The sequence below is a fragment of the Biomphalaria glabrata genome, chromosome 1 (assembly GCF_947242115.1).
Source record: "Biomphalaria glabrata chromosome 1, xgBioGlab47.1, whole genome shotgun sequence".
NCBI lineage: Eukaryota > Metazoa > Mollusca > Gastropoda > Planorbidae > Biomphalaria > Biomphalaria glabrata.
Genome location: NC_074711.1, coordinates 40,946,401 through 40,973,864, shown reverse-complemented (window position 1 = coordinate 40,973,864; position 27,464 = coordinate 40,946,401). Strand labels below are relative to the sequence as shown.

General features: G+C 37.9%; 1 protein-coding gene across 3 annotated transcripts in view; it reads right to left on the bottom strand.

Annotated features, from left to right (window-relative positions):
* Positions 1–27,464, bottom strand: part of LOC106064278 (secretin receptor-like) — a 106,606-nt gene that overhangs the window by 47,616 nt on the left and 31,526 nt on the right. Inside the window, exons 1-2 of one of the 3 annotated variants that reach the window (XM_056036929.1) lie at positions 22,559–22,818; positions 17,889–17,985 (exon numbers count right to left, since the gene is read on the bottom strand). In XM_056036929.1, the coding sequence (XP_055892904.1) occupies positions 17,889–17,985 (97 nt within the window). In that variant the 5' untranslated portion in view covers positions 22,559–22,818. Of the gene's footprint in view, positions 1–17,888; positions 17,986–22,558; positions 22,819–27,464 lie in introns of those variants that run through there. The other 2 variants (XM_056036914.1, XM_056036921.1) reach the window with 2 other exon arrangements.

Sequence of the window (27,464 nt, the reverse complement as noted above, 5' to 3'; positions counted from 1 at the left end):
CACGTTGTCATTAGGTGTGAGACAGCGCACCATGAGACACGGGACAGAGACAGGAAATAAGTGTGGAAGTCAAAAGATGGCTGATGTAAACAAGTGTTGTTATTATTCGAATGTGTAATTGTTATCCGACTATTAGTCTATTATTAAATTGCTGTTTTTACCTATCACTTTCGTTGAGGTTCTTTGGGCTCGCTGTAGGCAGAGTTACAGCAATATTTAAACTTATGAGACTTGAAATAACTTAAATAACTTCTTTGTGAACAAAGCTAAATATAACTTTTATTACAACATACACACATTAAACTTGAGATGAAACAAAATTATATTTTAAACAATTCTAACTTACGATAAAAATACGTTTTACACTTTTGGGCATCCTGGAGTCGTATCGACTAGTTACCCTAGCTTAGGAAAGTGCCACTGGCATCATTCTAAAGACTAGTTAAGTAAATTTCCTTTTCAGACATTGCGATTTAATATTAAATTAAAAATTAATGCTCTCTTTCAACAATTAACAATAAATACTCCCTTTCTACATCATCACTTTCGAAACACACACACACACTCCATAAAACCAATGATCATGTTATCAGGTTGAATTATTCGGCAAGTAGTACAAAGGATCATGTTATCAGTCAGCAGTGGCGTAGCAAGTTACCCGTGGGCCAGGGTTCAACAACATCTTGGTGAGCCCCCCTCCCCCCTTCCAGCCAATAAGACAAATTTAGTGTGTGACAAAAATGAGTAATCTAAATGTAAAGTAATTCGAATGGATGGTTTTGAGGTCATACGATGTGAATGAGTGGGCATTGCATCGTATTGGTTTCAAAATCAACCACCGCTGGAATCCGCTATCGGAATAATTTAAAGCGGCACTCGCTGAACCTCCAAGAAAACATTTAACATTTATATTTTATTTGTCCTAGAAAACAATTGTTAAGTATGGGGATCGAACCCAGGACTTGCGTGTCAACAACCAGTCATTCTAATATGTGCAGCATTTTGTTTTTGAAATAAATGATTCAGTTTTTTACAATACCTAGATCTGCATGTGTCTAACATGTTGGTTCTAGAATCTTATTTCTTTCCTGTTCTGAAACAGATATTGTTAAATCTGAGTTAGTGCTTTTGGAGATTTAGGAGAGTATGGCCTCATGACCCGCTGTCTCGCGCCTCCATCCCCCCTCCCCACCCCCGAGGTGCTGTCGGTGATAACGTTTAGAAGCTTAACGTGTAGGACAAAAGGTTGGTGGCCACCTAAAGCTAACGAGTTCCTCCTGCCCTAGAGGGAAGGAAAACTCGGAATTTAAACCTCTGCTGCCTCCAGATAGATATGATTTTTAGATCAAGGCATATTTGATATGAGACACAGTCCGCGCTTTTTTTTTTCCTCGGCGCTATTTTAAAGACACCATTTTGTCAGCGCTACTTTGTTGTACGAAATTTTGGCATGTAACCCAATTTCAGTTATGCGTGCTTCTTAAAACAAGATTAATTCTAGGCAGTGCTATTTATTATTCAAGTCTTTGTTCGTCCATCCTCGGTGTGAGCTTGAAAAGAAACACATAATGTTGCTGTCTCTTTGTTTAAAATCTAAAACTATAAAATCATATAGGTCATGTTCACGTCGGATCTATTCAGACAAGAGTTAGCAGGCAGGACCTTTTGATTTGATTGTAAGCTATCGCAGCAGTGCCGGATTTAAGGGAGGGCAGAATAGAGACTCTTTGAGTAGAAGACTCGACGGCCATTTTCCCTGTAAATAAACGTTTTAACGGTTTACTAAAGCGATATCCAAATCTTTCAAGAGCGTCTTAAAAACTGTGCGGACTGGCATGTGTGTTATAACTCTTGATTGGAGCATAACAATTTATCCAATGTGATAGCAGTCTGGGTGAAAGCACAAACAGTAGAGACTGAATTAGACATAGCTTAAGGAATTATAAAGACAGGCTCTAGCTAAATGGGAGGTGGCATAAACACGGCTTGGTGTTGGACCGAACTGATGTTGGAAATTAAGTACCAGTGCTTCTTGTGACTGAATTAGAGACAGTTGCGCACATTCTTAAAAGCACGGGATAAATCGATATTATTAATTAATATCTATTGGTTTTAAGACACATTAGGAAGTAATATGTAAGCATGTAGTTTAAATATTGGACTATTAGTGTTAGGTTAAATTTTAATTTAGGTGACGGCCAGAGACGGCAGATCTATACGACGTAACCACTGCCTGCTACACAAGTAAATATCACACCAGTACTGCGAGGACTATAGTCCACTGCCTGCTACACAAGTAAATATCACACCAGTACTGCGAGGACTATAGGACGTAACCACTGCCTGCTACACAAGTAAATATCACTCCAGTATTGCGAGGACTATAGGACGTAACCACTGCATGCTACACAAGTAAATATCACACCAGTACTGCGAGGACTATAGTCCACTGCCTGCTACACAAGTAAATATCACACCAGTACTGCGAGGACTATAGTCCACTGCCTGCTACACAAGTAAATATCACACCAGTACTGCGAGGACTATAGGACGTAACCACTGCCTGCTACACAAGTAAATATCACTCCAGTATTGCGAGGACTATAGGACGTAACCACTGCCTGCTGCACAAGTAAATATCACTCCAGTATTGCGAGGACTATAGGACGTAACCACTGCATGCTACACAAGTAAATATCACACCAGTACTGCGAGGACTATAGGACGTAACCACTGCCTGCTACACAAGTAAATATCACACCAGTACTGCAGGGACTATAGGACGTAACCACTGCCTGCTACACAAGTAAATATCCCACTAGTACTCCGGGTTCAAGAACATCTTGATGGGCTCCTCTCCAGCCAATGAGACAAATATAGTGTGTGACAAAAATGAGTAGTCTAAATGTAAATACATTCCAGTGTAAAGTTTGTACCTTTTTCTTTAAAAAAGTAATTATGTCATAACGTTTGATTCAGTTAGAACTGCATATAAGTAATAGTGTCTTAAAAGTCAATGTTTTTACAACTTCTTAACAGAGTTAAACTACTTAAAAGTGTTTCAAATGAACAAACAAATGTTCTTCCTAAGTTCTAATGTGGGCCCCAACTGGCCTTGAGCCATGGGCTCAAGCGTAATGAGCTCCTTCGCGTCTTGGTTGCTACGCCACAGCTGTGGGCCCCTATTGCTTGTGGGCCCGGGTTCATTGAACCCCTTCGCGCCATGGATGCTACGCCACTGGTTATCAGATTGAATTACTTGCGAAATCGAGTAAAACAATAACGAAACTTCAATTTAAAAAAAACTCGAATTAGAAAAAAAACAAGATTAAAAAGACAGTTTGTGGAAACACAAACTCAAAATCGGCCCCCGAAGTGGTCCACCCAGGCAGGCTTCAATGTTTTCAGAAAGAACATCTGAATGAAATTATATCAAAGACAAATGACAGATAAGAATGACAAAAGAAGGTTGACAGATCTTGTGTAGTGCCCCAACGGTCCAGCAGATCAAAGGATAGGTTAAATTGAATGTAAAGGTAGATGTGAACCTGGCCTAACTAGTTCCCCTTTCAGACCTTGTGGTCCATAGGGCAAATGATGTATAGTTCATCTGTTTTTATGGCCTACGGTTAACGAGGGTGTCATGTGGCCAACACAACGACCAACCGCCTTTACTTTTCCCCAACTAATGTCAGATACTCAATAGAGCTGGGTGGACTCAGAGGCGCCCAAGTGGAAAATCGCAGTCTTCACCAGGATTCGAACCTGGGACCCCCGGTTCGGAAGATAGCGCTTTACCGCTCAGCCACCGCACCTCCCCTGGCCTAACTAATGTCTTATAATTGATGTAATTGTTTTGGAATGGCTCAATCTCTTATTCGAATCCTAATTAATAAAAATAATTTGTCCTTCGTTAATTTTAATTTAAGAAAAGAAAACTGCAATTTTAAAGATTACTATTTGTTTTCAATTATGTCTGACTTATTATGCATGCTAAATAGATTTTTTCTCTTTAAAAAATTGTAAACATTTGTTTGTGTGTAAATATAGTACTTAGTATAACAGAACTTACATAACTTAACAATACAAATATAAAAACAAAACTTTTTAACAAAAAATCTACAACTGTTTGCATAAATGTGTTAAAAATATGGAAAAAGGGCGCCTCCCCTAATAAAGAGCCTCAAATGTTTGAGTGTTTAATAGTTAATAGTTGTAAAATTGGTGTAATTTTATGAAAAAAAACTGCTTACATAGGTGATTTAAAAAATTAGATTTTTCGCTTTCAGAAAAGAAAAAAAAAGCCGTTGCATCAGAACTTTGAATGGTCTAAAATATTGTGATGTCGGACTTTCACTAACTTTTCTAGTTTACGAGATCTAAACGGGACGGACGGACAGACGGACAGACATTTCACACAAAACTAATAGCATCTTTTCCCCTTTCGGGGGCCGCTAAAATAAGGTCTGTAAAAGCAAACGTCATAGCGAGGCTAGTATACTACTGGGTATTGTCTTCTCTAACGTCTTTTGTCCACGAATTCGATTCTATTTCTGAAAGGATTGAGTTGGACATGGTATCGTAGACATAATAATTCCAAAGTAAATATAAAATGTCGGCGTCTTAAAATATCTTTTTAAAAAAGCAACACCTTGGTTTGTATTCCCTCGTGTTTTGAGCGGGAACTTGAATGTACAACGTGACCTACTTTCATTTAGACTCTTGGGGGAACTTTTTATTTTTGTTTCTTACTCTACATCTTTACGTCTGGGGAATGGACAAGGTCACATATCATTCGGACAAAACTCTGGCCGAACGTAAATTCTTCTCACGTCTGCTGTGTGACACACTTTCCCGCGCTCGTTACCTTAGGGGCTTTATTTTATTTTTAGAACAGGACAGCCAGGACTAATGAATAAGTGATAATTTTTATGTGTCATGGGGCTTAATTAACGGAAAGCCAAGACTCATTAATTTTTGCCCCATTTAATGTGAAGGTGATAAAATCAAGTCAAGCTAAAATGCCAGTCTAGACATTGCTTTTGTTTTGTGATATCGTTGCTAATTAAAAAGAAAGGATGTGAATTATGTACATAAATATGTAAAATTATAAACCTATTTTTTATACAGTAAAATTGGATTCATATACACACAAAAAGACCATAACTCTAGCTACACCTAGGCAGCGCGCTTTTCGGCCATCAAATTTTAGTCATTTCAATACACTTCCTCAAGATATCAGCACCACATCCACGAGGATGTCAACAATTGAATGCAATCTTACTTTTGAAAACAATCAAATCCTTTTCCAGTCATCGAAGACTATTTATAGATTTAGAAAGTACCACAAAGAAAACACAAATGTAATATCGACTGATTTTACTTAGGAGGACACAGATATACTCATGAGAGGCTGACTTGTTATGGTTTAAGGCGGTCACATGATAGCCACGTTGAAATAGCCATAAGAGCCATTAGGTATATATGTAGATTTTGTGACCCAACCCAGTAATGGTCAAATACATTTTGGACAGAACTAAGGGTGAAGAGCTCGGATTTCTGATAGAAATCTTTCTCGGTTGAATAATGGGGATTTATTGTATTTATCAAGGCATGATTGAATAAGTAAGTAAAATAACAGTGTTTCAGACATTTAAATATTTTCAGTAAAAGTCACCATTTTCGAGAGATGCAACTGCAACAATATTGACTCAAAATTATAGACATACTTGTGCCTCGAATGCATAATAGTGCCAGTGCTATCTCCTTCTTTATTAGACTTTATTTGACCGGTGACTTTCTTTTAACTACTAATGAATAGTGCGGCCTGATTGCTATCAAACACTTCAATATAGGCTGGTCCCACCCCTTTTTTATTTTGTTTTAAATGCCATATTTTTACTACTAGAAAAGCATTGTAGAGCCAAAGAAAGAACCTTCGAACGCAGGAAAATGTTTAGAGTCATTGGCTTAGCGGAGCTTACACTACTCAACTAGACCCTGCTTGCTGGCTTTCAAATACTATCTAGAAAACACACAATTATGCACACATAAATTATCTACGAAACACTATTACAGACAAAAAATACTAAAAGGCCTGTTTTTAATGAGCGTAATCACGTGAATTCTAAACTAATTGTGTCAAAACTATATGTCTTTAATTATCTTTTCTGTTTTATTACATTCTTAATACCCTACAGGACTCCTCCACAGTGCTCTACCAAGCCCTGAGCTAGCTAAGGGAGGCGCAACCGTTTTGTTGTTTTGTTTTTTCATTTAGGAAAGCGCTACGGTAGAAGTATGAGAAACACTGCCAAAATGGACTTTTTCAAGGTAAACGGTAATGAACTCCCTATATGTCCTTTGTCACTGGGTCTGTAGACAGTAGTCTTCACTATAATGATGTATAGAAGGGACCCAGTTAAAAGGAATGCTTAGGTTCGTTAAAGCTGTATGTGATTGTGATTGTAAAATGATTGTGGAAGTAATTGTGAAAGGCATTGTGAAGACGTTCATGGTGTGTTCATGATTGTGAGTGCCACATCTATAACGTCCCCCGTACTGTCAGACTAGACGTGCACTCTAGACAGTGAAATGAAAGAACAAAATTGTCACTAGTCTTTCGAAGTGACCAAAGTGGAGTGAGAGATGTCACAGTATCGTCTGATAAAAGACGTGAGTCAAACCTTATTTGAACTAAAACCGGCCTTGTACCTCGACGGGAAACCTTCATTTTGGTTTCTTCTGCGTCCGTGATTGATCAGACATGTTGAACCAGTTCACCTTCCGGTGTGGAAAATCTTTTTAAAATCTTTTTTTCTAGGCCAGTGATCTCGCATCATTTATTTTTTGTTAAGTTGTTTTCCTTTAGGCAGAGGTGAAGAGGTCACCTCCCCTTCAATAAAGACACAGTTACGTTGGTTGAGACCTAGGTTTAACCATCTAGGGGTAATGTCTACTTTCTTTTTTTCTTTTTTAGTTCATTGATCGTTTGAGTAAAGTGAGATGTATGTAGGAGTAAAGTAACTGAGATGTCATCTCTACTGCCGTCTGACCAGGATACTAGGAATTTATCGGACCAAGAGGGTAAATGGGGAGGGGGGAGACAGAAACGTTTAATTGATGTGTTCATGTCAAACTAAGAAACTAATCTTCAGAAAATCGAACATGAGATTTATTTTTTTATTGCATATAGTATATTAAATCATTCCGTCCGTCTGTCTGGCTGTCTGTCTGTCTGGTACAAATTTTGGACACGTTTTTTCTCTCTCTTCCCATTCCAGGATCAAGTTGAAACTTTGCACAATTATCCATAATTAATGACAATACATGAGTCAAAATAAAGATTAACCAATCAATTCATTTTGTTTAATATATGTTAAAAAATAAACCTTGTAGTATTCAGAGATACGGTAGTGATTTTGCGAATCTTCCCCTTTGAAAAGCTTTGTTTTTTTTTAGTATTTTATTTTGTTGGATTAAAGAATAGAATCGGTAAGTGTTTTATTTTCATTTAATTGTTTCGCCCATTATCTAACAAATCTAAGACACGAGAACGCAATAAAATGCATACACAAGTTCAAGAGCAATGTACACAAGTTCAAGAACAATGTACACAAGTTCAAGAGCAATGTACACAAGTTCAAGAGCAATGTACATAAGTTCAAGAGCAATGTACACAAGTTCAAGAGCAATGTACACAAGTTGAACAAAAGCACGGACTAGTTGAAAAACTTATATCTGACAAAACATGAATCAAAGTTTGATGAATCAAACAAATCTAAGACAGAAAGTCGTCTAACATTGATGGACAATTTATTTAATCAAATCTATATGTGCAGAAAAAATCACTGTTAAAGTCCAACCAAGATACACTTAAAGGTAAAACAACATTTCAACATTTCATTGAGATACATACTACAATCATGAAGGCAGGTAAGCAACCTCAAGCTATAACCGCAGCTAACATCGAAAGCAAAGAAGCAATAACTATAACTAACACTGAAAGCCAAGCAGCAATAACTACAGCTAACATTGAAAGCCAAGAAGCAATAACTACAGCTACACCATACAACACCATACAACACATTTCAGACGCAAGCCAATTTCTTAATGTTCCAGTCTCCTAAAGCCGAAGACTCTTTCCCTATCAGAAGTGGATTGGTAAGATCAGTGAAATGTCGCGTGTTAATTTCATGTCGCAAATAAAGCGTGCTACGGTTACGTGAAAATGTTTCATGTCAATAGCTTTTATTTTACAAGGGTGTCACCTGATACATCATAGTGTCACGTGATGTTGTTAAATGTTGATGTCAAATATTGTTGTCACAGTTGGGACTTCTGACATATTTTTGCTTCAGTGTCCGTCCAAATCTTGCTCAGAGACACTAATATGTAAAGACAGAGGAAAGTAGCGCCAGACAACATTAAAACAAAGACACACTCCCCACCACCACCACCAACAAAAAAAAAATCTGTCCGGATGTTGTCCTCCAAACACTAATCACAAGCTTGTTGCTGCTGAGTTGTTGTTGTTTTTTTTTTAGGGCATTTGGAACAAATACAAACTATATTGAAGCAGGGGAAATAAACATGCCCTCAACTTTTTTCTTATTTCCCCTGAAACATGGCTCATAATAATGTATCGATTATGACCAGAGTTTCCGATTCCCCGCGGACTTCCTCGTATCGATACGTTTGTTATTGACACTTACCATGTTATGTACAACATTGATGTCATCAAGCATGTAGTAGTAACGTCCAGATAATTAAAAATAGGATAAAGCTCATAATACTTTGTTTCTCAAACCATAATACTGTCAACAAAGACGAATCGTTTAAGTACAGATGAAGTATTCGGTACAACATTTGGAACTATATACATATAACAAATTTAAAATAAAAGAGCTAAAAATAAGATAAATAAGTTTATAAATACATAAGTTGAAAGAGTAAAAGTAGATATTAATTTTGTTGTTGTTAGTGGTGCTACATGCGCAAGGTGATACCTAGCGAGTGCAAATAGCGGTAGGTAGTGCTTAGCGATACCTAAGAATGGTAGGTGTTTTTAAGCGAAAGCTAAGAGCATTGGTGGTACTAATCGATTGCTAAAAGCAGTAGGTGGTGCTAACCGAGTGTTAAGAGCAGTAGTTGGTGGTAAGCGATTGCTAAGAGCAGTAGGCGGTGCTAAGCTAGTGCTAAGAGCAGTAGGTGTTGCTAAGCGAGTGCTAAGAGCAGTAGTTGGTGCTAAGCGATTGCTAATAGCATTAGGTGGTGCTAAGCGATTGATAAAAGTATTAGGGGGAGCTAAGCAAAATTAAGAAGCAGATGGTTGTGCTAAGCGAGTGCTAAGAGCAGTAGGTGGTGCTAAGCTAGTGCTAAGAGGAGTAGGTGTTGCTAAGCGTGTGGTAAGAGCAGTAGGCGGTGCTAAGTGAATGCTAAGAGCAGTAGGTGTTGCTAAGCTAGTGCTAAGAGCAGTAGGTGGTGCTAAGCTAGTGCTAAGAGCAGTAGGTGGTGCTAAGCTAGTGCTAAGAGCAGTAGTTGTTGCTAAGTGAATGCTAAGAGCAGTAGGTGTTGCTAAGCTAGTGCTAAGAGCAGTAGGTGGTGCTAAGCTAGTGCTAAGAGCAGTAGTTGGTGCTAAGCGATTGCTAATAGCATTAGGGGGAGCTAAGCAAAATTAAGAAGCAGATGGTTGTGCTAAGCGAGTGCTAAGAGCAGTAGGTGGTGCTAAGCTAGTGCTAAGAGCAGTAGGTGTTGCTAAGCGTGTGGTAAGAGCAGTAGGCGGTGCTAAGTGAATGCTAAGAGCAGTAGGTGTTGCTAAGCTAGTGCTAAGAGCAGTAGGTGGTGCTAAGCTAGTGCTAAGAGCAGTAGGTGGTGCTAAGCTAGTGCTAAGAGCAGTAGGTGTTGCTAAGTGAATGCTAAGAGCAGTAGGTGTTGCTAAGCTAGTGCTAAGAGCAGTAGGTGGTGCTAAGCTAGTGCTAAGAGCAGTAGTTGGTGCTAAGCGATTGCTAATAGCATTAGGGGGAGCTAAGCAAAATTAAGAAGCAGATGGTTGTGCTAAGCGAGTGCTAAGAGCAGTAGGTGGTGCTAAGCTAGTGCTAAGAGCAGTAGGTGTTGCTAAGCGTGTGGTAAGAGCAGTAGGCGGTGCTAAGTGAATGCTAAGAGCAGTAGGTGTTGCTAAGCTAGTGCTAAGAGCAGTAGGTGGTGCTAAGCTAGTGCTTAGAGCAGTAGGTGTTGCTAAGCGTGTATTAAGAGCAGTAGGCGGTGCTAAGTGAATGCTAAGAGCAGTAGGTGTTGCTAAGCTAGTGCTAAGAGCAGTAGGTGGTGCTAAGCTAGTGCTAAGAGCAGTAGGTGTTGCTAAACGATTGATAAAAGTATTAGGGGGAGCTAAGCAAAATTAAGAAGCAGATGGTTGTGCTAAGCGAGTGCTAAGAGCAGTAGGTGTTGCTAAGCGTGTGGTAAGAGCAGTAGGTGGTGCTAAGCTAGTGCTAAGAGCAGTAGGTGTTGCTAAGCGTGTGGTAAGAGCAGTAGGCGGTGCTAAGTGAATGCTAAGAGCAGTAGGTGTTGCTAAGCTAGTGCTAAGAGCAGTAGGCGGTGCTAAGCTAGTGCTAAGAGCAGTAGGTGTTGCTAAGCGTGTGGTAAGAGCAGTAGGTGGTGCTAAGCTAGTGCTAAGAGCAGTAGGTGTTGCTAAGCGTGTGGTAAGAGCAGTAGGCGGTGCTAAGTGAATGCTAAGAGCAGTAGGTGTTGTTAAGCTAGTGCTAAGAGCAGTAGGCGGTGCTAAGCTAGTGCTAAGAGCAGTAGGCGGTGCTAAGTGAATGCTAAGAGCAGTAGTTGATGTAACGAACTTTTAAAAGTACATAACAATGTTCATAAACATATTTTTGTCTGAATTCCTACATCACAAACTACCGGGATCATTTGAGTACACTGGTGCATATACCGTCTTACTGGGACACCTTGAAGTCGGCATGTCAACAAAATCATTTCATTCGAAGTCATTTGGAAACTTCACAGGAAGCCTGTCAACATCCAAGATCAGCACTTGAAAGTGTTCTATAGTCCAAGCATTCTAATAGCCTGGTAATTCCTTGCTGCTTGGAAGAAATAAACCAGATTGAAGTTCATTTCAAATTACCTCACGCTCTGTCGGTAAGACGTTCCAATGAAATAAATATCAAAGTCAATATAAAGGGAAGTACAAAGGTTACAAGAACCAAAGAGTTTGTTTACTGGCTGACAGAACAAAGCAATGGATAACTACATGAATAATTATGAAATAGTTAAGTATAATACATCTTAAAGGACAACTAAATAAAGGTCATGACAAATGATAGCTAATTATAGATCATCCAAAACGGCAGCTAAATAGTCCTATTATACCTTCCATCCAAATGTTAAGCCGTGCTGGCCAGACAAAAGCCAGACGAGAATTATATAATAGATCAATTATTGCTCCCTTCGGCCAGCTTACGGTCAATAGAAAAGAAAAAAAGAAGTCGATATGATAAAATGTTATTGAAACGGTATATAGTGAGATTGAGCATAAAACTATCAACGCAAAGACAACGGTGTGACAGGAATGTAACTTAAACCAATACTGAGACAATATACATCCATCAAATGTAAGTAAACTGCGTGACATATGCAAACTATTGGACAGAGTCAGATAGAGCTCAACGCTAGGTTTTTATTTATTTATTCAAACCATTTCATTCGAGTATTTTCAATTTTTGGAGAAAGCAAAAAGCGTTTGGCCTATTTTTTTTTTATTTTTTTTTTTGTAGAATTTTCTTTTAGCAAAGGGCATATACAGCAGTACAGTTTTGCCCAATTTTTTTAAAAAATTGAAGTAAATAGTATCTACAGAGAATGTAGACCAGCCCGTGGAGACCCAAGACTAAAATAAAATCTGAAATGAGATATAACTACTTTTTGACATCACTGTCTGAAGAGCACAACAAGGATATTAACTGCGATAGATAGATAGATAGATAGATAGATAGATAGATAGATAGATAGATAGATAGATAGATAGATAGATAGATAGATAGATAGATAGATAGATAGATAGATAGATAGATAGATAGGATATATTAATGGCTTTGCCACTGAGCAGCAAAAATCGCTAGGATATTTGGCCAAAAAAACAACAACAGGTCATGCTCCAGAAATCCACAAACGGAACCATCTCATCTCCACAAATCTATGTGAATGGTCACCTTCCTAATGTTGTCGACCACTCCCCGTAACTGGGCAGCACAGTGTTCACCGATGCGTCACTGTCTAGAGAAATAACTAAAGTCAACAGTGCTTTTGGTCGTCTCCCGTTGCGAGTAGGGTGGAAAAGGGCTCTTCACTTACCAACCAAAATCAATTATAAAGTAGTGGTTCTCACCTCATTTTTTATGGCTCTGTGACCAGGGTGCACAATAGAAAGAATATAAGGCCCCCTCGAATGCTTACATCTAATATGCCTCCGTTTCATAATGAGCATACGCTGGTAAGACTACCATACAAATAGCCATATTTTCCTGGAGGTCGGTGTGGACAGTATTGAAGCATTACTTACCATTCAACAGATACGCTGGGTCGATCTTTTACCCCACATGGGGACGACCACATGCCAAGGGCGATTTTTTTTTGACAAGCTTAAAAGAGGACGCATTAAAAGAGGTGCCCTCCAGAAGCACTAAAAAGATAAACTGAAGTGCCAGTTGCCCTCACTGACATAGTTTGTTTGTTTTTTTGACAAAGTTACTCATCATAGCTTACTTTAAAAATGTAAATGGTTTGGCATCGCTGGCTCATTACATCGATGGATTCAGGATGTCCTGATGTCCTGTCAAGGTCATTTCAGGCACCTATTTAGAGTTGAGTGGACTCAGAGACGCCTTAAAGCTTCAGAAGTTTATAACGCCTCAAAGAGGCCTTAAAGCTTCAGAAGTTTAAAACGCCACCCTTCACCTGAATTTGAACTCCCGTCGTCCCTTTACCGTTGGCTCCCAACACCTGACACTGAACTAAATAAACTTTAAAAGGTTCGTTCATCTGAACCTATCAGATCTGTTTGTTTCTGTAAATGTTTACATCATTCACTCTATGACAGACACTATCTCGTGAATCTCATTAGTGTGCAGTTTGTTTTAGGAATTGCCTTAAAAACATTTTCTGTTAACAAACAAAAAAAATCCTAAGCTTTAATTGGATAAAATAAATGATAAAGAGTCTTAAAATCTGGTGTTGAAAAACAGAAGCAATAAAAAAAAAATATTCTAAGCTTCTTTTCCTGTAGCATGTCAATAAACCCTGCTTCTGGTTTGTGGGTAATCCGTAAATAACAAAGAGTCAAATTTTTTAATACGAAGTGGAAAATAATGTAATGATATCAATAAAAACATACAATGTCCGTTAATGGTAAGATTCTTATCTGCGTTTTATAACATGTACTGCACAGTAGGCCTACATATAGTATTGCATAAAAAAATAATGATATATTTTATAATAACAGGTATTAGGTTTTAAAAAAAAATAAATAAAACACTTTTTTGTGTTACTAATGGAAGCTATTTTCTGGAAAAAAATTATTATAAGGGCCAACTTGAATTTTTCTTTTTTCTTATCCACTATTGTAGACCATGACAACTCTTTCTGCAATCGACATTGTGCACAATTGTGCTGAAAGATATTTCTTGTTCAGTTTGCTGAGGTGTTGACACTTTTTATGTTTGCCTGTTTGACCTTGTCATACAAACTTTCTAAGCACGCTATTCTCAAATCTTCTGACATAATTGTGTCCCCGAGGCCAAGACAGGTCTGAACAGAACATGGACAACATTCCTTTCTTGTTCGTTAGATTTATAATTTTTTGTTCCTGTTTGTTTGTTTTCCAGCGAATTACGAAAACAATTTTAAACTTGATTTCAAGCATCGTGGACGAAACCAAGCAACTAGTTGGAGGTGATGTCGCTGTTAACAATGAGAACTAAATGAACTTTAGTGTTATACCTGAGTTTAAGATTAACTATGAATTAATTGGACCAACTACAGCCCGTAATGCCAATAACAGTAGTATGGGTGTCAAAACACTTTTTTTGAAAGGTTTCCAGTACAATTTTTTTACTAGTATTTTAATTGACTAATTTTACCTTTTATTTTTAAAAGAGCATACACTTACATCTATCGTATTATAGCTATTCCTTAATTAAATTTATAAAAACAGCGAATAATGTTATCTAATTAAGCCTACAATTTAAACTTGTAAGTGCCCCATAGAGATTATAATACATCAGGGGCGTAGCTAGAGAGTTGGGCCCCAGGGAAGTTCTAGGGGCTCTTGCATTTTGACATTCAACATCATGAAATGAGATACTGTACTTAATAAATATATAACTTAATAATATATAACTTAGATAAATTCCCGAGAGTTCCCCTTCCCGAAAGATATATCTGTGTTGAATACATGCAACAGGGTCACTAACTTATATAACAAAATGAATAACAAGATAAGATTACATGACAATGGCGTAATATCTTATACTATAAGACAGAAAGTAAGACGTATGTATGTATGTATGTATGTATGTATGTATGTATGTAAGGGTGTATGTTCCGCATAGAAATCAAAACCGTTTCATCGATCTTGATAAAACTTGGCAGAAATGTTCCTTGTGTTTTAACTGGAACCGTGACGTATGTATAGTAACCCTAAAACAAGATAAAAACCCTCAAAAAAAAATGTTTCCCAACTCTATGAAAGTATGACTATTTTATGGATGTAGGTCATTATAGCCATGTTTACATGAGATCCAGATCTCTTTGCAAAGATTTTTGTTTTTTACTTTGATACATGACATATGAAAATACAAAATATAGTCCGTTGATATCATTATTTAATTAATATAATTAATCTTCAAATTTGTCTTTCAAAAGCAGTTTTATATAAATTCGTTCCTTATTTCTGCGAATTTAGACGTCCTGACGTACTTAATTTCCCACTCATCGCGCGCTTCTTTCATCAGAGAAGATAGAGAGGTCACGCATGCGCAGAGTGAAGGCTCACGCACGTGCAGAAAGAAAATCTAGCGATGCCTAACTCTAACTCTAGATCTAATTCTAAGACGAAAGATCTACTTTATACTTTAACACATGAACATACTACATAAAGTCCATTCATTTCATATTTTAATCAAATTAACATTCAAATTGTGTGTTTCTAAAGCATTTTTACATACATTCTTTCTCTAAAGCTGCAAAATACATTTTAACAGTCCCTTTCATGTGTCGTACACAGCACACCTAAAATGCGCTATGTAAACACACTATGGTTGGACAAGCTACTTTAGGCTATATAAAGGGGAATTAAATATACTAACATACAATAATTAATAAGCTTCTTGAGCCCTTGAATTCACTTTTATAAAATATATCTACATCTATTAAAATAGTATCTAGACTCTAGATCTAGATCTAAATATATGTAGGCATCCAAGCAAATGTTTTTTGTTTAAAAAATAGATTTATGTCGATTAGCTATTTTGATAGCTCCATTCATACTGTTTTTACATTCACGCATTCGCTTTGCTTATAACATTATTACTTCGTTTGTTTTCAAAACACTCCCATTGACTATATCTACTGTGATACGCAAATTAAGACCCGCATACCGCGGGTAATATATGGCTAGTTTAATATATAATTTAAAAAAAAAAATTAATTTCGGACACTGGTTTGTGGAACAACTCAAGTGGGGGCCCGGGTGGACTTTCGAATTTGGACCCCCCCCCCTTTCCCCACCCTAGCTACCCCACTGCAGTACATTTTAGTATTCCGTTAGATTCGTAGGCCATTCTATTGGGCCTCTGTGTCCTTGCTGTTTACGAAATGTTTCATTTCCCTAGATTCGTGCTCTTCATTTATTTGAGAGAAACAAGATTTGTATACATGAAACCTCACGTAATAGAGTCATGAAGTTATCAAATAAGAACTCGAGATATCGATATCAAATCCACACAAAATATCCCCTGGGAAATACTAACAGAATAAACTAATGTCTGAGGACATGATCCTTGAATAGAAGCTAATTAGTCAAGATAAGATTAGAGAAAGTGTAGCTTTATGCACTTCAACGCCAGTTTCCTGGAAGAATTTCTAGAGCTAACAGCTTTGTGATGAACTGTCTTGATGTCTCAATGAGTTAAGACAACCTTGCTATCAGGCTCACAGACTATGAGGCCGCTGACGTCTCGAGAGTCTTGTACAAAACAAAATGCTTATCTTTTTTTTTCAAAGGCTGGGTTCTAATGTTAAAGCCTTATGAAAAACGTCCAGTTTATAAGATAAATCTAGAAAGAAACATGTCATCTTCAGGGCCGGTTTTACCTATAGAGAACAAGCTATAGCTTAGGGCCCCCAAAAAATATTTAGCATTGACATATAGTATCAGTAAGAAAAGGGCCCCAAAAGTATATTTAGCTGAACACGAAACATCGTGTCGTGTCGAGGAATGTACAATTAAAATGCAAATATTACTGGATGTAAATATCAGTCTTATTAGTCCGCTAAATATTTTGGGCTCTAGATCTAGGCCTATATCAAATAATAATCAGACGTATGGACTGAGTGGCTCTAATTAGGTATACACATACGTAGTGAGGATGGTAGGCTTTCATCTTGAGGGTGCTCCTAGCCAGTAGATCACCATTTCACCTTACCCCCAAAATGGCTAGCAAGTGACTGCGGACAAAGCTAGTACACTGTTTTTTCCAGCATTTCTCGCCGCTGCAGTCTCTAAATGAAATTGTTATAACTGGCACCTATTTTCGTATGAATCCCATTTGTTCGTTTCCATGTCGACAATAAAACTATTAGAATTGGCCGACACGTAGTTCCTGTGACAAACCCAGGACCAGCAAACATTCATCATAGCTAATGAGCTTGGTTTACCAAATAAACAGAGTGAAACATCACGTGATATAAACAGAGTGAAACATCACGTGATATAAACAGAGTGAAACATCACGGTTTCTTTCTATCAGGGCACAAAAAGCTTCAAATATAAAAATATATTATTGCATGCTTTAAGTCAGCTCATTTCATGTATTGACTATGAAGCAAATGGGATACAAAGAGTGTATAGTGTACTGACTATGATTAAACGAAGGGCATACAAAGAGTGTATAGTGTACTGACTATGATTAAACGAAGGGCATACAAACAGTGTATAGTGTACTGACTATGATTAAACGAAGGGCATACAAACAGTGTATAGTGTACTGACTATGATTAAACGAAGGGCATACAAACAGTGTATAGTGTACTGACTATGATTAAACGAAGGGCATACAAACAGTGTGTAGTGCACTGACAATGAAACAAAGGGCATACAATGAGTGTATAGTGCACTGACAATGAAACAAAGGGCATACAAACAGTGTGTAGTGTACTGACAATGAAACGAAGGGCATACAATGAGTGTATAGTGTACTGACTATGATTAAACGAAGGGCATACAAAGAGTGTATAGTGTACTGACTATGATTAAACGAAGGGCATACAAACAGTGTATAGTGTACTGACTATGATTAAACGAAGGGCATACAAACAGTGTGTAGTGCACTGACAATGAAACAAAGGGCATACAATGAGTGTATAGTGCACTGACAATGAAACAAAGGGCATACAAACAGTGTGTAGTGTACTGACAATGAAACGAAGGGCATACAATGAGTGTATAGTGTACTGACTATGAAACAAAGGGCATTCAATGAGTATATAGTGCATTATGAAACAAAGAGCTTACGATGTCACTGTGTGTAATGTACTAATTATGAAACAAAGACCAAATACAGTCAGTTTGTGTGCTAAAATAAAGAAAAAAAAACGTTTCTTACCTGACGTCGGATATAGAGTTTTCGAGTTTTTGAAATCACATTTTTCCTTTTCAGCAAACAGCCTGTTCTTTTGGTCTTGTTTGTCTATTGCCGACATCTGGAACAAATGACAAGAGTCGGAAATTAATTCATTGTGTGTATTACTGTGTATATCTTACTGTTACAGAATGCTACACTTACAGATGCCAATTTATGCTTAATGCCCTCAACTGGTCCACAAATGATTTGGACAAAAACGCTCTGAGCATGCTATAAGCATGAAAGTAGCGCTATATAAGAGCTACAATTTATTTTATTTATTTAATAGTTTTTTAAAGTTATATTCTTATCTTAAAGAAATGCTTCACATTTCAAAAATAGATTCATTGAACAAAATATGCAGACTAAATATGTGAGATGTGTTGCTGAGAGGCGAACGCCACTTGATTACCTATCTAGAGGACTCGAGTTTGAAATCAGACTTGAGCAGGGTGGTGTTTGATGAGCGCCTGAAGGCAGCACGGAAACCTCCCAGTTACCCCCTACCCCAACTGGTCCACAAAAGAGATTGGACAATAGCGTGTAAAGCATGCAATAGGCATGGAAGTAACACAATATAGCAAGAAAAACATTTAAATATATATATATATATATATAAACAAAAAATGATACAAATGTATCAATTAGTTTGGATCACTTAATATTCATTTTTGTAATGATATATGGAATTCAGCAAGACTTAATAAATCTGTGCGATTAGAACTATTTTTACCAACTGTTTTGTTTATCTTGTAATTTCTCAATGCGCTATGATCCTATCACTTGTCTGGACCAGTTGGGAAAGGGGGAGGGAAGATGGGGGTCTCTTGGTGAATGTTTACATGATCGTTTTTTTTTTTAATGCATAAAATAGAGTCAGTTGACATAAGCTTTGTAAAATAAATTATAGGAAATAAGGAACAAGAGATTAAATGTATAATTGCTCTAGTTCTTTTTGGTTAGTTCCCCTTATAGTGAAGCTTGGGTGGGGGGGGGCATGCACAAATATCATGCCCAGAGCCTGCACAGACTGTCTAATTCACAGTAATAAAATAAACTATATTAACAAATGGATACGCTCAGGGAGTCATTATTCTTTTCTTTTCTTTTGAAAAAACGTCTTTAATTTATAAGATAAGATAAAAAGTCAGACACTATGTGAATAATATTTGTGTTTTGTAATGTTCTTGTGTGTAAGGTGCACACTCAGTACGTCTTACATTAAGGTGCTCACTCAGCATTTCCTTTGGCGAGGTTAAAAGAGCCGGCGTAAGAGAGGTGCCCCCTCCCTCTGTGAGCTCTATAAAGATTAACTCAGTCGTCATTTCGCCTTCACTGCATAGAGGAAAGTAGCTGGCAGCAGATCATAGAGGAAAGTAGCTGGCAGCAGATCATAGAGGAAAGTAGCTGGCAGCAGATCATAGAGGAAAGTAGCTGGCAGCAGATCATAGAGGAAAGTAGCTGACAGCAGATCATAGAGGAAAGTAGCTGGCAGCAGATCATAGGATCACAGAGGAAAGTAGCTGGCAGCAGATCATAGAGGAAAGTAGCTGGCAGCAGATCATAGAGGAAAGTAGCTGGCAGCAGATCATAGAGGAAAGTAGCTGGCAGCAGATCATAGAGGAAAGTAGCTGGCAGCAGATCACAGAGGAAAGTAGCTGGCAGCAGATCATAGAGGAAAGTAGCTGGCAGCAGATCATAGAGGAAAGTAGCTGGCAGCAGATCACAGAGGAAAGTAGCTGGCAGCAGATCACAGAGGAAAGTAGCTGGCAGCAGATCATAGAGGAAAGTAGCTGGCAGCAGATCATAGAGGAAAGAAGCTGGCAGCAGATCACAGAGGAAAGTAGCTGGCAGCAGATCACAGAGGAAAGTAGCTGGCAGCAGATCACAGAGGAAAGTAGCTGGCAGCAGATCACAGAGGAAAGTAGCTGGCAGCAGATCACAGAGGAAAGTAGCTGGCAGCAGATCATAGAGGAAAGTAGCTGGCAGCAGATCATAGAGGAAAGTAGCTGGCAGCAGATCATAGAGGAAAGTAGATCATAGAGGAAAGTAGCTGGCAGCAGATCATAGAGGAAAGTAGCTGGCAGCAGATCATAGAGGAAAGTAGATCATAGAGGAAAGTAGATCATAGAGGAAAGTAGATCATAGAGGAAAGTAGATCATAGAGGAAAGTAGATCATAGAGGAAAGTAGATCATAGAGGAAAGTAGATCATAGAGGAAAGTAGATCATAGAGGAAAGTAGATCATAGAGAAAAGTAGATCATAGAGGAAAGTAGCTGGCAGTAGATCATAGAGGAAAGTAGATCATAGAGGAAAGTAGATCATAGAGGAAAGTAGATCATAGAGGAAAGTAGATCATAGAGGAAAGTAGATCATAGAGGAAAGTAGATCATAGAGGAAAGTAGCTGTAAAATGTTTTGTAAAATGTTTTACATGTTTCGGATGTTCCTTCAAAGTTGAAGATAATTACTTCCTAGTCCAAACCTCCCGCAGGACGACGGGGGATGGGAGCAGGCAGGGTTTGAACCCTGGACCATTGATAAATCTGAACGACAGTCCAGCGCGCAAACCGCACGACCAGGCAGCCATCCTGGCAGCAGATCATAGAGGAAAGTAGATCAAAGAGGAAAGTAGATCATAGAGGAAAGTAGATCATAGAGGAAAGTAGATCATAGAGGAAAGTAGATCATAGAGGAAAGTAGATCATAGAGGAAAGTAGATCATAGAGGAAAGTAGCTGGCAGCAGATCATAGAGGAAAGTAGATCAAAGAGGAAAGTAGATCATAGAGGAAAGTAGATCATAGAGGAAAGTAGATCATAGAGGAAAGTAGATCATAGAGGAAAGTAGCTGGCAGTAGATCATAGAGGAAAGTAGATCATAGAGGAAAGTAGATCATAGAGGAAAGTAGATCATAGAGGAAAGTAGATCATAGAGGAAAGTAGATCATAGAGGAAAGTAGATCATAGAGGAAAGTAGATCATAGAGGAAAGTAGCTGGCAGTAGATCATAGAGGAAAGTAGATCATAGAGGAAAGTAGATCATAGAGGAAAGTAGATCATAGAGGAAAGTAGATCATAGAGGAAAGTAGATCATAGAGGAAAGTAGCTGGCAGCAGATCATAAGGGAAAGTAGCTGGCAGCAGATCATAGAGGAAAGTAGCTGGCAGCAGATCATAGAGGAAAGTAGATCATAGAGGAAAGTAGCTGACAGCAGATCATAGAGGAAAGTAGCTGGCAGCAGATCATAGAGGAAAGTAGCTGGCAGCAGATCATAGAGGAAAGTAGCTGGCAGCAGATCACAGAGGAAAGTAGCTGGCAGCAGATCATAGAGGAAAGTAGCTGGCAGCAGATCATAGAGGAAAGTAGATCATAGAGGAAAGTAGCTGGCAGCAGATCATAGAGGAAAGTAGCTGGCAGCAGATCATAGAGGAAAGTAGCTGGCAGCAGATCATAGAGGAAAGTAGCTGGCAGCAGATCATAGAGGAAAGTAGCTGGCAGCAGATCACAGAGGAAAGTAGCTGGCAGCAGATCACAGAGGAAAGTAGCTGGCAGCAGATCATAGAGGAAAGTAGCTGGCAGCAGATCATAGAGGAAAGTAGCTGGCAGCAGATCATAGAGGAAAGTAGCTGGCAGCAGATCACAGAGGAAAGTAGCTGGCAGCAGATCACAGAGGAAAGTAGCTGGCAGCAGATCATAGAGGAAAGTAGCTGGCAGCAGATCATAGAGAAAAGTAGCTGGCAGCAGATCACAGAGGAAAGTAGCTGGCAGCAGATCATAGAGGAAAGTAGCTGGCAGCAGATCATAGAGGAAAGTAGCTGGCAGCAGATCACAGAGGAAAGTAGCTGGCAGCAGATGATATAGGAAAGTAGCTGGCAGCAGATCACAGAGGAAAGTAGCTGGCAGCAGATCATAGAGGAAAGTAGCTGGCAGCAGATCATAGAGGAAAGTAGCTGGCAGCAGATCATAGAGAAAAGTAGCTGGCAGCAGATGGCTTCTAAAGGAGACAGTTGGAGAGCATCTACTAAATCCGAGGGACACACATTTGAGTCCTAATGTCATACCACTCTTGAAGACGGACGCAGAAAACAAAATATAGACTCTAGAGCACAATGGCTTTGCAGGTCGCAACTTTGTTTGCAGGTCGCAACTTTGTTTGCACAGACATGTGAAACACTACACTCATCCTAAATCTCCGGAATCAAAGGCATTGCCATTGAGTTCATAGTTACTCTCAAATATATAAGTAAATACATATGAAAGACATTTGTAAATCCTTGTGTGGTTTAGTGTCGGGAATTTTTACAGCAGATTTTGATTATCTCCTCTTTGGCTTTTTAAACTTTAATTAATTTGTTAACTTCGATTTACTTTCTGTAAGCATTTCTATACATCAACTGTACAATAAGAGGAAACGGTGCGACATTTTTGGAGGCGATCTAAGGTGACCTTAAGAGAAACTGTAACAAAATTACAAGGAGGAAGATTGTGATAGTTCATGGAATAAATAGACAAACTTAACAAAGTCAATGTAATATTTCTGTTGGAAAATAAGCAATAATTTTTTTTTTTTGTGCTTCATGCTAAAAAGAGTATAAATTTTATTTTAAATTGCTAAAATCTGCTAAAATTTATTGCATAACGTTTAAAATACCTAGTTAAACAACATTTCCTATATTCTATACATTGGATTCAGCAAGCTATTTATAGTTTTCATCCATCAGTGAACTAATTCCGTTTTTCTTTACCTTTATGCACTATACAGTAAGGCGTATTTTCACAGCTACTTCTATTCTCGTATGAATCCACTTTGAACATAAAAAGTCCATTACAAAATAGTGCACTAAAAAAAAAAGTCAAATGTAGTCTTTGGATTACGGTCACATTGTGTTTCTCTCGTTAGTCATTAAAAGTCGTGGTATATTTTTTGTTTTCACCTGGCTCTAAAAATAGAATCAGAGACAGACAGACAGCCAGACAGTGGAAAGTAAAACAGGAAACTGTCAACTATGTAGAGCATTCATGCTGATGACGTATATGCTGAGATTTGTAGAGCATTAAAAACAGAAACACGGCATGAAATTTAAAACTGTTTTTTTTCCTAATTAGTAGCTCTTTTTACAAAGTTTAAGTCTGTCAGCCTGTCCGTCCGGTGTCTATTACACATTTTTTTCTCCCACTTAACATTCTCAGATCAAGCAGAAATTCGGAACATATTTTTTTTGTCGATGACAACATGCGAATCGATTAAAAAAAATTGACCAATTAGTTAATCAATTAGTGATAATTAATTTTTTTTATGTAGAAAAGGGGGAGATAAATTGTGCAATATTGAGAGATATGGCAGCGCTTGAGTGGTGCTCTCCCTTCTCTTAATATAAGGTTTGTTTTAAAATAGTATCTTGTTTCCTTTTCAGTCAAATACAGACTAATCTAATTCAATAACAGGAGAAAAAAACACTTTCTGAACATGTTTTAAATTTAGATCTATTTTTTATAATTACTTTGGTCTCGATAGTCCCAGGTCCGTCCTGCAGAAGGTCAAGGATGTTATCATCTTCATTTCTGAAGGAAGTTTGGAAATAACGTCACAGTAAAACCAGATCAAAGATTGATTCAAAACAAATGAGATATGTCCCTTGTCCCCTAGGGGGAAAACATGCACAATTCATCCCTCTGGCTAAGCTCGTGAAATATGCCAAGAATAATTTCTATCCAGATTCTGAGACACTTTTTTTTTGTCTTTTGAACCTATGATGTTTGAGTTAGCATTCTCCTGCTCTAGCTTTTGGCCATCAAGATTGTTGTCAGAAGATGAACTTCAGAATGAATGCTGCACATTAAGTTTGTTTGAAGCAGCAGACTCTCATACATAAACAACAGGAGTATTTGCATGACTAAGTTGTGACATCCATTCTGAACTAACAGTGAACGGAAAAACATTGTGTTGTCATTTTGTGTGTACCAGGTCACATCTTTGAGGAATGGCTAAAAATAGAACATATGTATATTGTCTTGGAATCAAAACAAAAAGTAATGACCTCAATGTATTTGTGTGATGTAATGAGCAGATCGTTTAGCAGGATTTCCTGATCATAATTCGATACATACTTAGAGGAATTGATCTTGTTACTTCTTCTGTCTTGATCACATTTATTTTCACCATCATCTGTTTTATTTCTCTCTCTCTCTCTCTTTCTCTCTCTGTCTCTCTCTTTCTCTCTCTCTCTCTCTCTTAGAAGGTTGGTATGGAAAGAGAGATATCTTATCTCTCTCTCTCTTTCTATCTCTCTATTTCTCTGTCTCTCTCTTTCTCTCTCTTAGAAGGTTGGTATGGAAAGAGAGAAGAGAGATATCTTATCTCTCTCTCTTTCTCTCTCTCTGTTTCTCTCTCTTTTTCTCTCTCTTTCTCTCTCTCTCTCTCTCTGCTTCTCTTTCTCTCTGTCTCTCCTCACTCTGTCTCTCCCTCTCTTTACATTCTGAACTAGTTAACTGACATCTGACCACTAAGAGACTATTTATTTTAGCCTTTGTCTGGACTTCATAAGCGCTTTCAAACAGAAATTATATTACGTCAATGAAATACGCGAAGTGTGCAAGTAAAATTACAAAAGTATGATATTTTTTTTATATTGTTGTTATCGTTGTGGCTAGCGATGTCATATTTGTAATTGTTCTTATAGCTATTATTGCTGTTATAACTATTATTGTTGTTATAGCTATTATTACTGTTATATCTATTACTGTTGTTATAGTTATAATTCTTGTTTCGCGGCTGAAGGAGGCCATGTTACAGTTGTAATGGATGTCATTGTTATAATTGATGCTTAAGTCATAATTGTCCTCATGGTTATAGTTGTCGTTAGCGTTATAGTTGTTGTTATAGTTTTAATTGCTGTTACAGTTGTGTGTTGTTAAAATTATTTTTAGTAAGCTTTATGACATCATGAGCTAGTTAAACATGTTCACACCCTGCGGTGCAGAGGCGTGGATTTATAAAAGGTGGAGGGGGGGGGGCTCTGCATTTAAAAGAAAGCCATTTGAAATCAATGGTGATGGAGTAGCCCCAGACGCGCTTAAATTGGCTCCTTACTGGCAAGGCTGCTGAGCTCAACCCTGAATGTTGAAATCATTGGACTCAATCTGAATATACAGACAGCTTCTATCTACATTTCTATTTATATACTTCATTCTGGCAAAGTGCAAGACTGGAGTGCAAACACATTTCAAAAGTGTAGTGCTAACTACAAACACATGACATTTTGTTACTCTCGACGATTTCTTTACGAGCAACAGATAGTAGTTGACTCCTCTATATACAAATAGTAATGATACTTTTTAAGAAGCTAACCTGTAAAGTAATCTTAATCTAGACATTTTTTAACCATCATAAACGGCATAGTCTTGTGGGGTTAGGGTTATTAGATCTAGCACAGCGCTCGTTAATGTTGAATTTATATTATATATATATATATATATATATACACTAGTTTGTGTATCACTAATCTAGTGCATTGGATTTATATCAAGCATGGCGAGTTGTTCCCTAATCACTTATTTATTTTCACATGAAAATGAAAGTTGACTATGAAACGGGTCTAGTGGCCTAGCCGACATCTTATAAACTATTTGAACCATTTTTCCGTCTAAAAGTAAAAGTGACAGATACCGATTATTCGAGAGTACTAGCCTTCAATGTAATAACCAATTAAAAGAAATGATAAATTCTATAAAGGCCGATAGATCTTCACATGACAGGTAATCTGTACATATGTAAGTATGTAAGTATGTAAATCTGTCAGTATAGGCCTAGTAAGTATTTTAGTGTAATGAATACGAAATTTAAATACTAAACAATGTGACTTTGAAGTAGGGCGAAATGGAGTCTAATGATTTAATATTATTAGTCAAAAGCTTTTTTTTTTATATTTAGCGTTGTAAGTTCGTGTTGTTCAGGACTAGACATGAATAAAAGTCGATTATTCCATGAGTAGTCTTGTTATGACCGGTTGTTGACTTGTAGCACCACAACTCGACTTTACTAGACCGTTGTAGGCTTTCAGTATATCTTAACTCATAAAACTTCAAATAACTTGAATAACAATACTAGATATGACTTTATTTATAATATAGACAAAACTCAAGTTGATATAAGATAAAATAAATGTACTAGACTTAAGTAATAATATTTCTTAACAAAATCTAATTCACTACAATAACACAACCTTTCAGACTCATGTTCTGGAGTCGTCTCCCCTAACTAAGACCAACTGACGGCAATGTCACCTATGTTACATCATTCACAACCAATCGTTAACCTCTTCTCAAAGTCAACATATATATGTACACCATGGGCGTAGCCAGGATTATTTTCGGGGGGGGGGGGGGGATTTTTTTCTCCCCCCTCCCCCGCCGCCCCCCCCCCCCACCCGCGAAAAAAATATTTATATGTATGTATGTGTGTACATAATCTTTATTGCATTCTGACCCATCATTCTTTTGGAAGACGCTTATTGTGCCCTAGAATAGGTTCTTCCTGGAGTTAGTAGGAAAATTGTAGACCCCCCGCCATTGCCAGCTAGGGGGTCTGGGGGAGCGCTAGGAGCTCCCCCAGCGCGGGACGAAGCCCCGCCGCCAATCACTGTTTCTGATATTGAAAGCCAACAAAATGCATATTCTGAGGTATCTACAATGCATTTTCCTGCTATTAAAAAGTTTTATTTCAAAAACCTAATGTGCTATTCTTACTGACTTAGACCCTCCAGCGCCATTCGGCGCATTTGCCGTCAAGTGTTTTCACAAAAATCTGTCACTGATAATGCCTGAAGCCTCTTCCCACCTGCTCCGAGGACCTCCATCAATGTGTGGCGCCAAGTTGTACTAGGATGTCATCGCAACTCTTCTTATGCCTGATTCAGTTTGTCGGAGAACATGTCCCGCAAAGCTCTTGCGACGCTCTGTCTCTATAACTGACTTCTAAAATCTGTTTTAGCCATATTTGTTGAGCCACATTTAATATTTCTCAATTTCGGCAGATGACTATTCACTGCACTTTATTAATTGAGCCCCTGCCACTGGTAGAAATGTGTAACCTCTCTTGAATACGCTCTAGGAATTAGGTGACTGTAGTTTGCTTTAGATTTTATATCGAAAAAAGTGAAGTTTTATCGTCAAAATCATCTGTTGGGGGTTTTAAACTAAAAAATCTCTTGAGCTATGTTGTTGTTTTTTTAATTCAAAACCCCATTTAGCTACGGACATAGAATTTAGTAACTGTAGTTTGCTTTAGAATAATATTGAAGATAGAGGTTTTCCACCTCAAAACGCTCTGTAGGGGGATTTTAAACTCAAAACCATCTGAAGGGGTTTTAAACTTTTAAAAAGGCCATCTGTAGGAGAGGGGTTTAAACTCAAAACCCCCAATTGTCTTGGCTACGCTCAAATAAATTTAGTGTGTAATTTGCTTTTTTTATATTGAAGAGGTATGTTTTAGCATCAAACCACTCTGAAGGGGGGTTTAAACTCAAAACTCCTTTTGGCATCGCTCATAGCATTTTGAG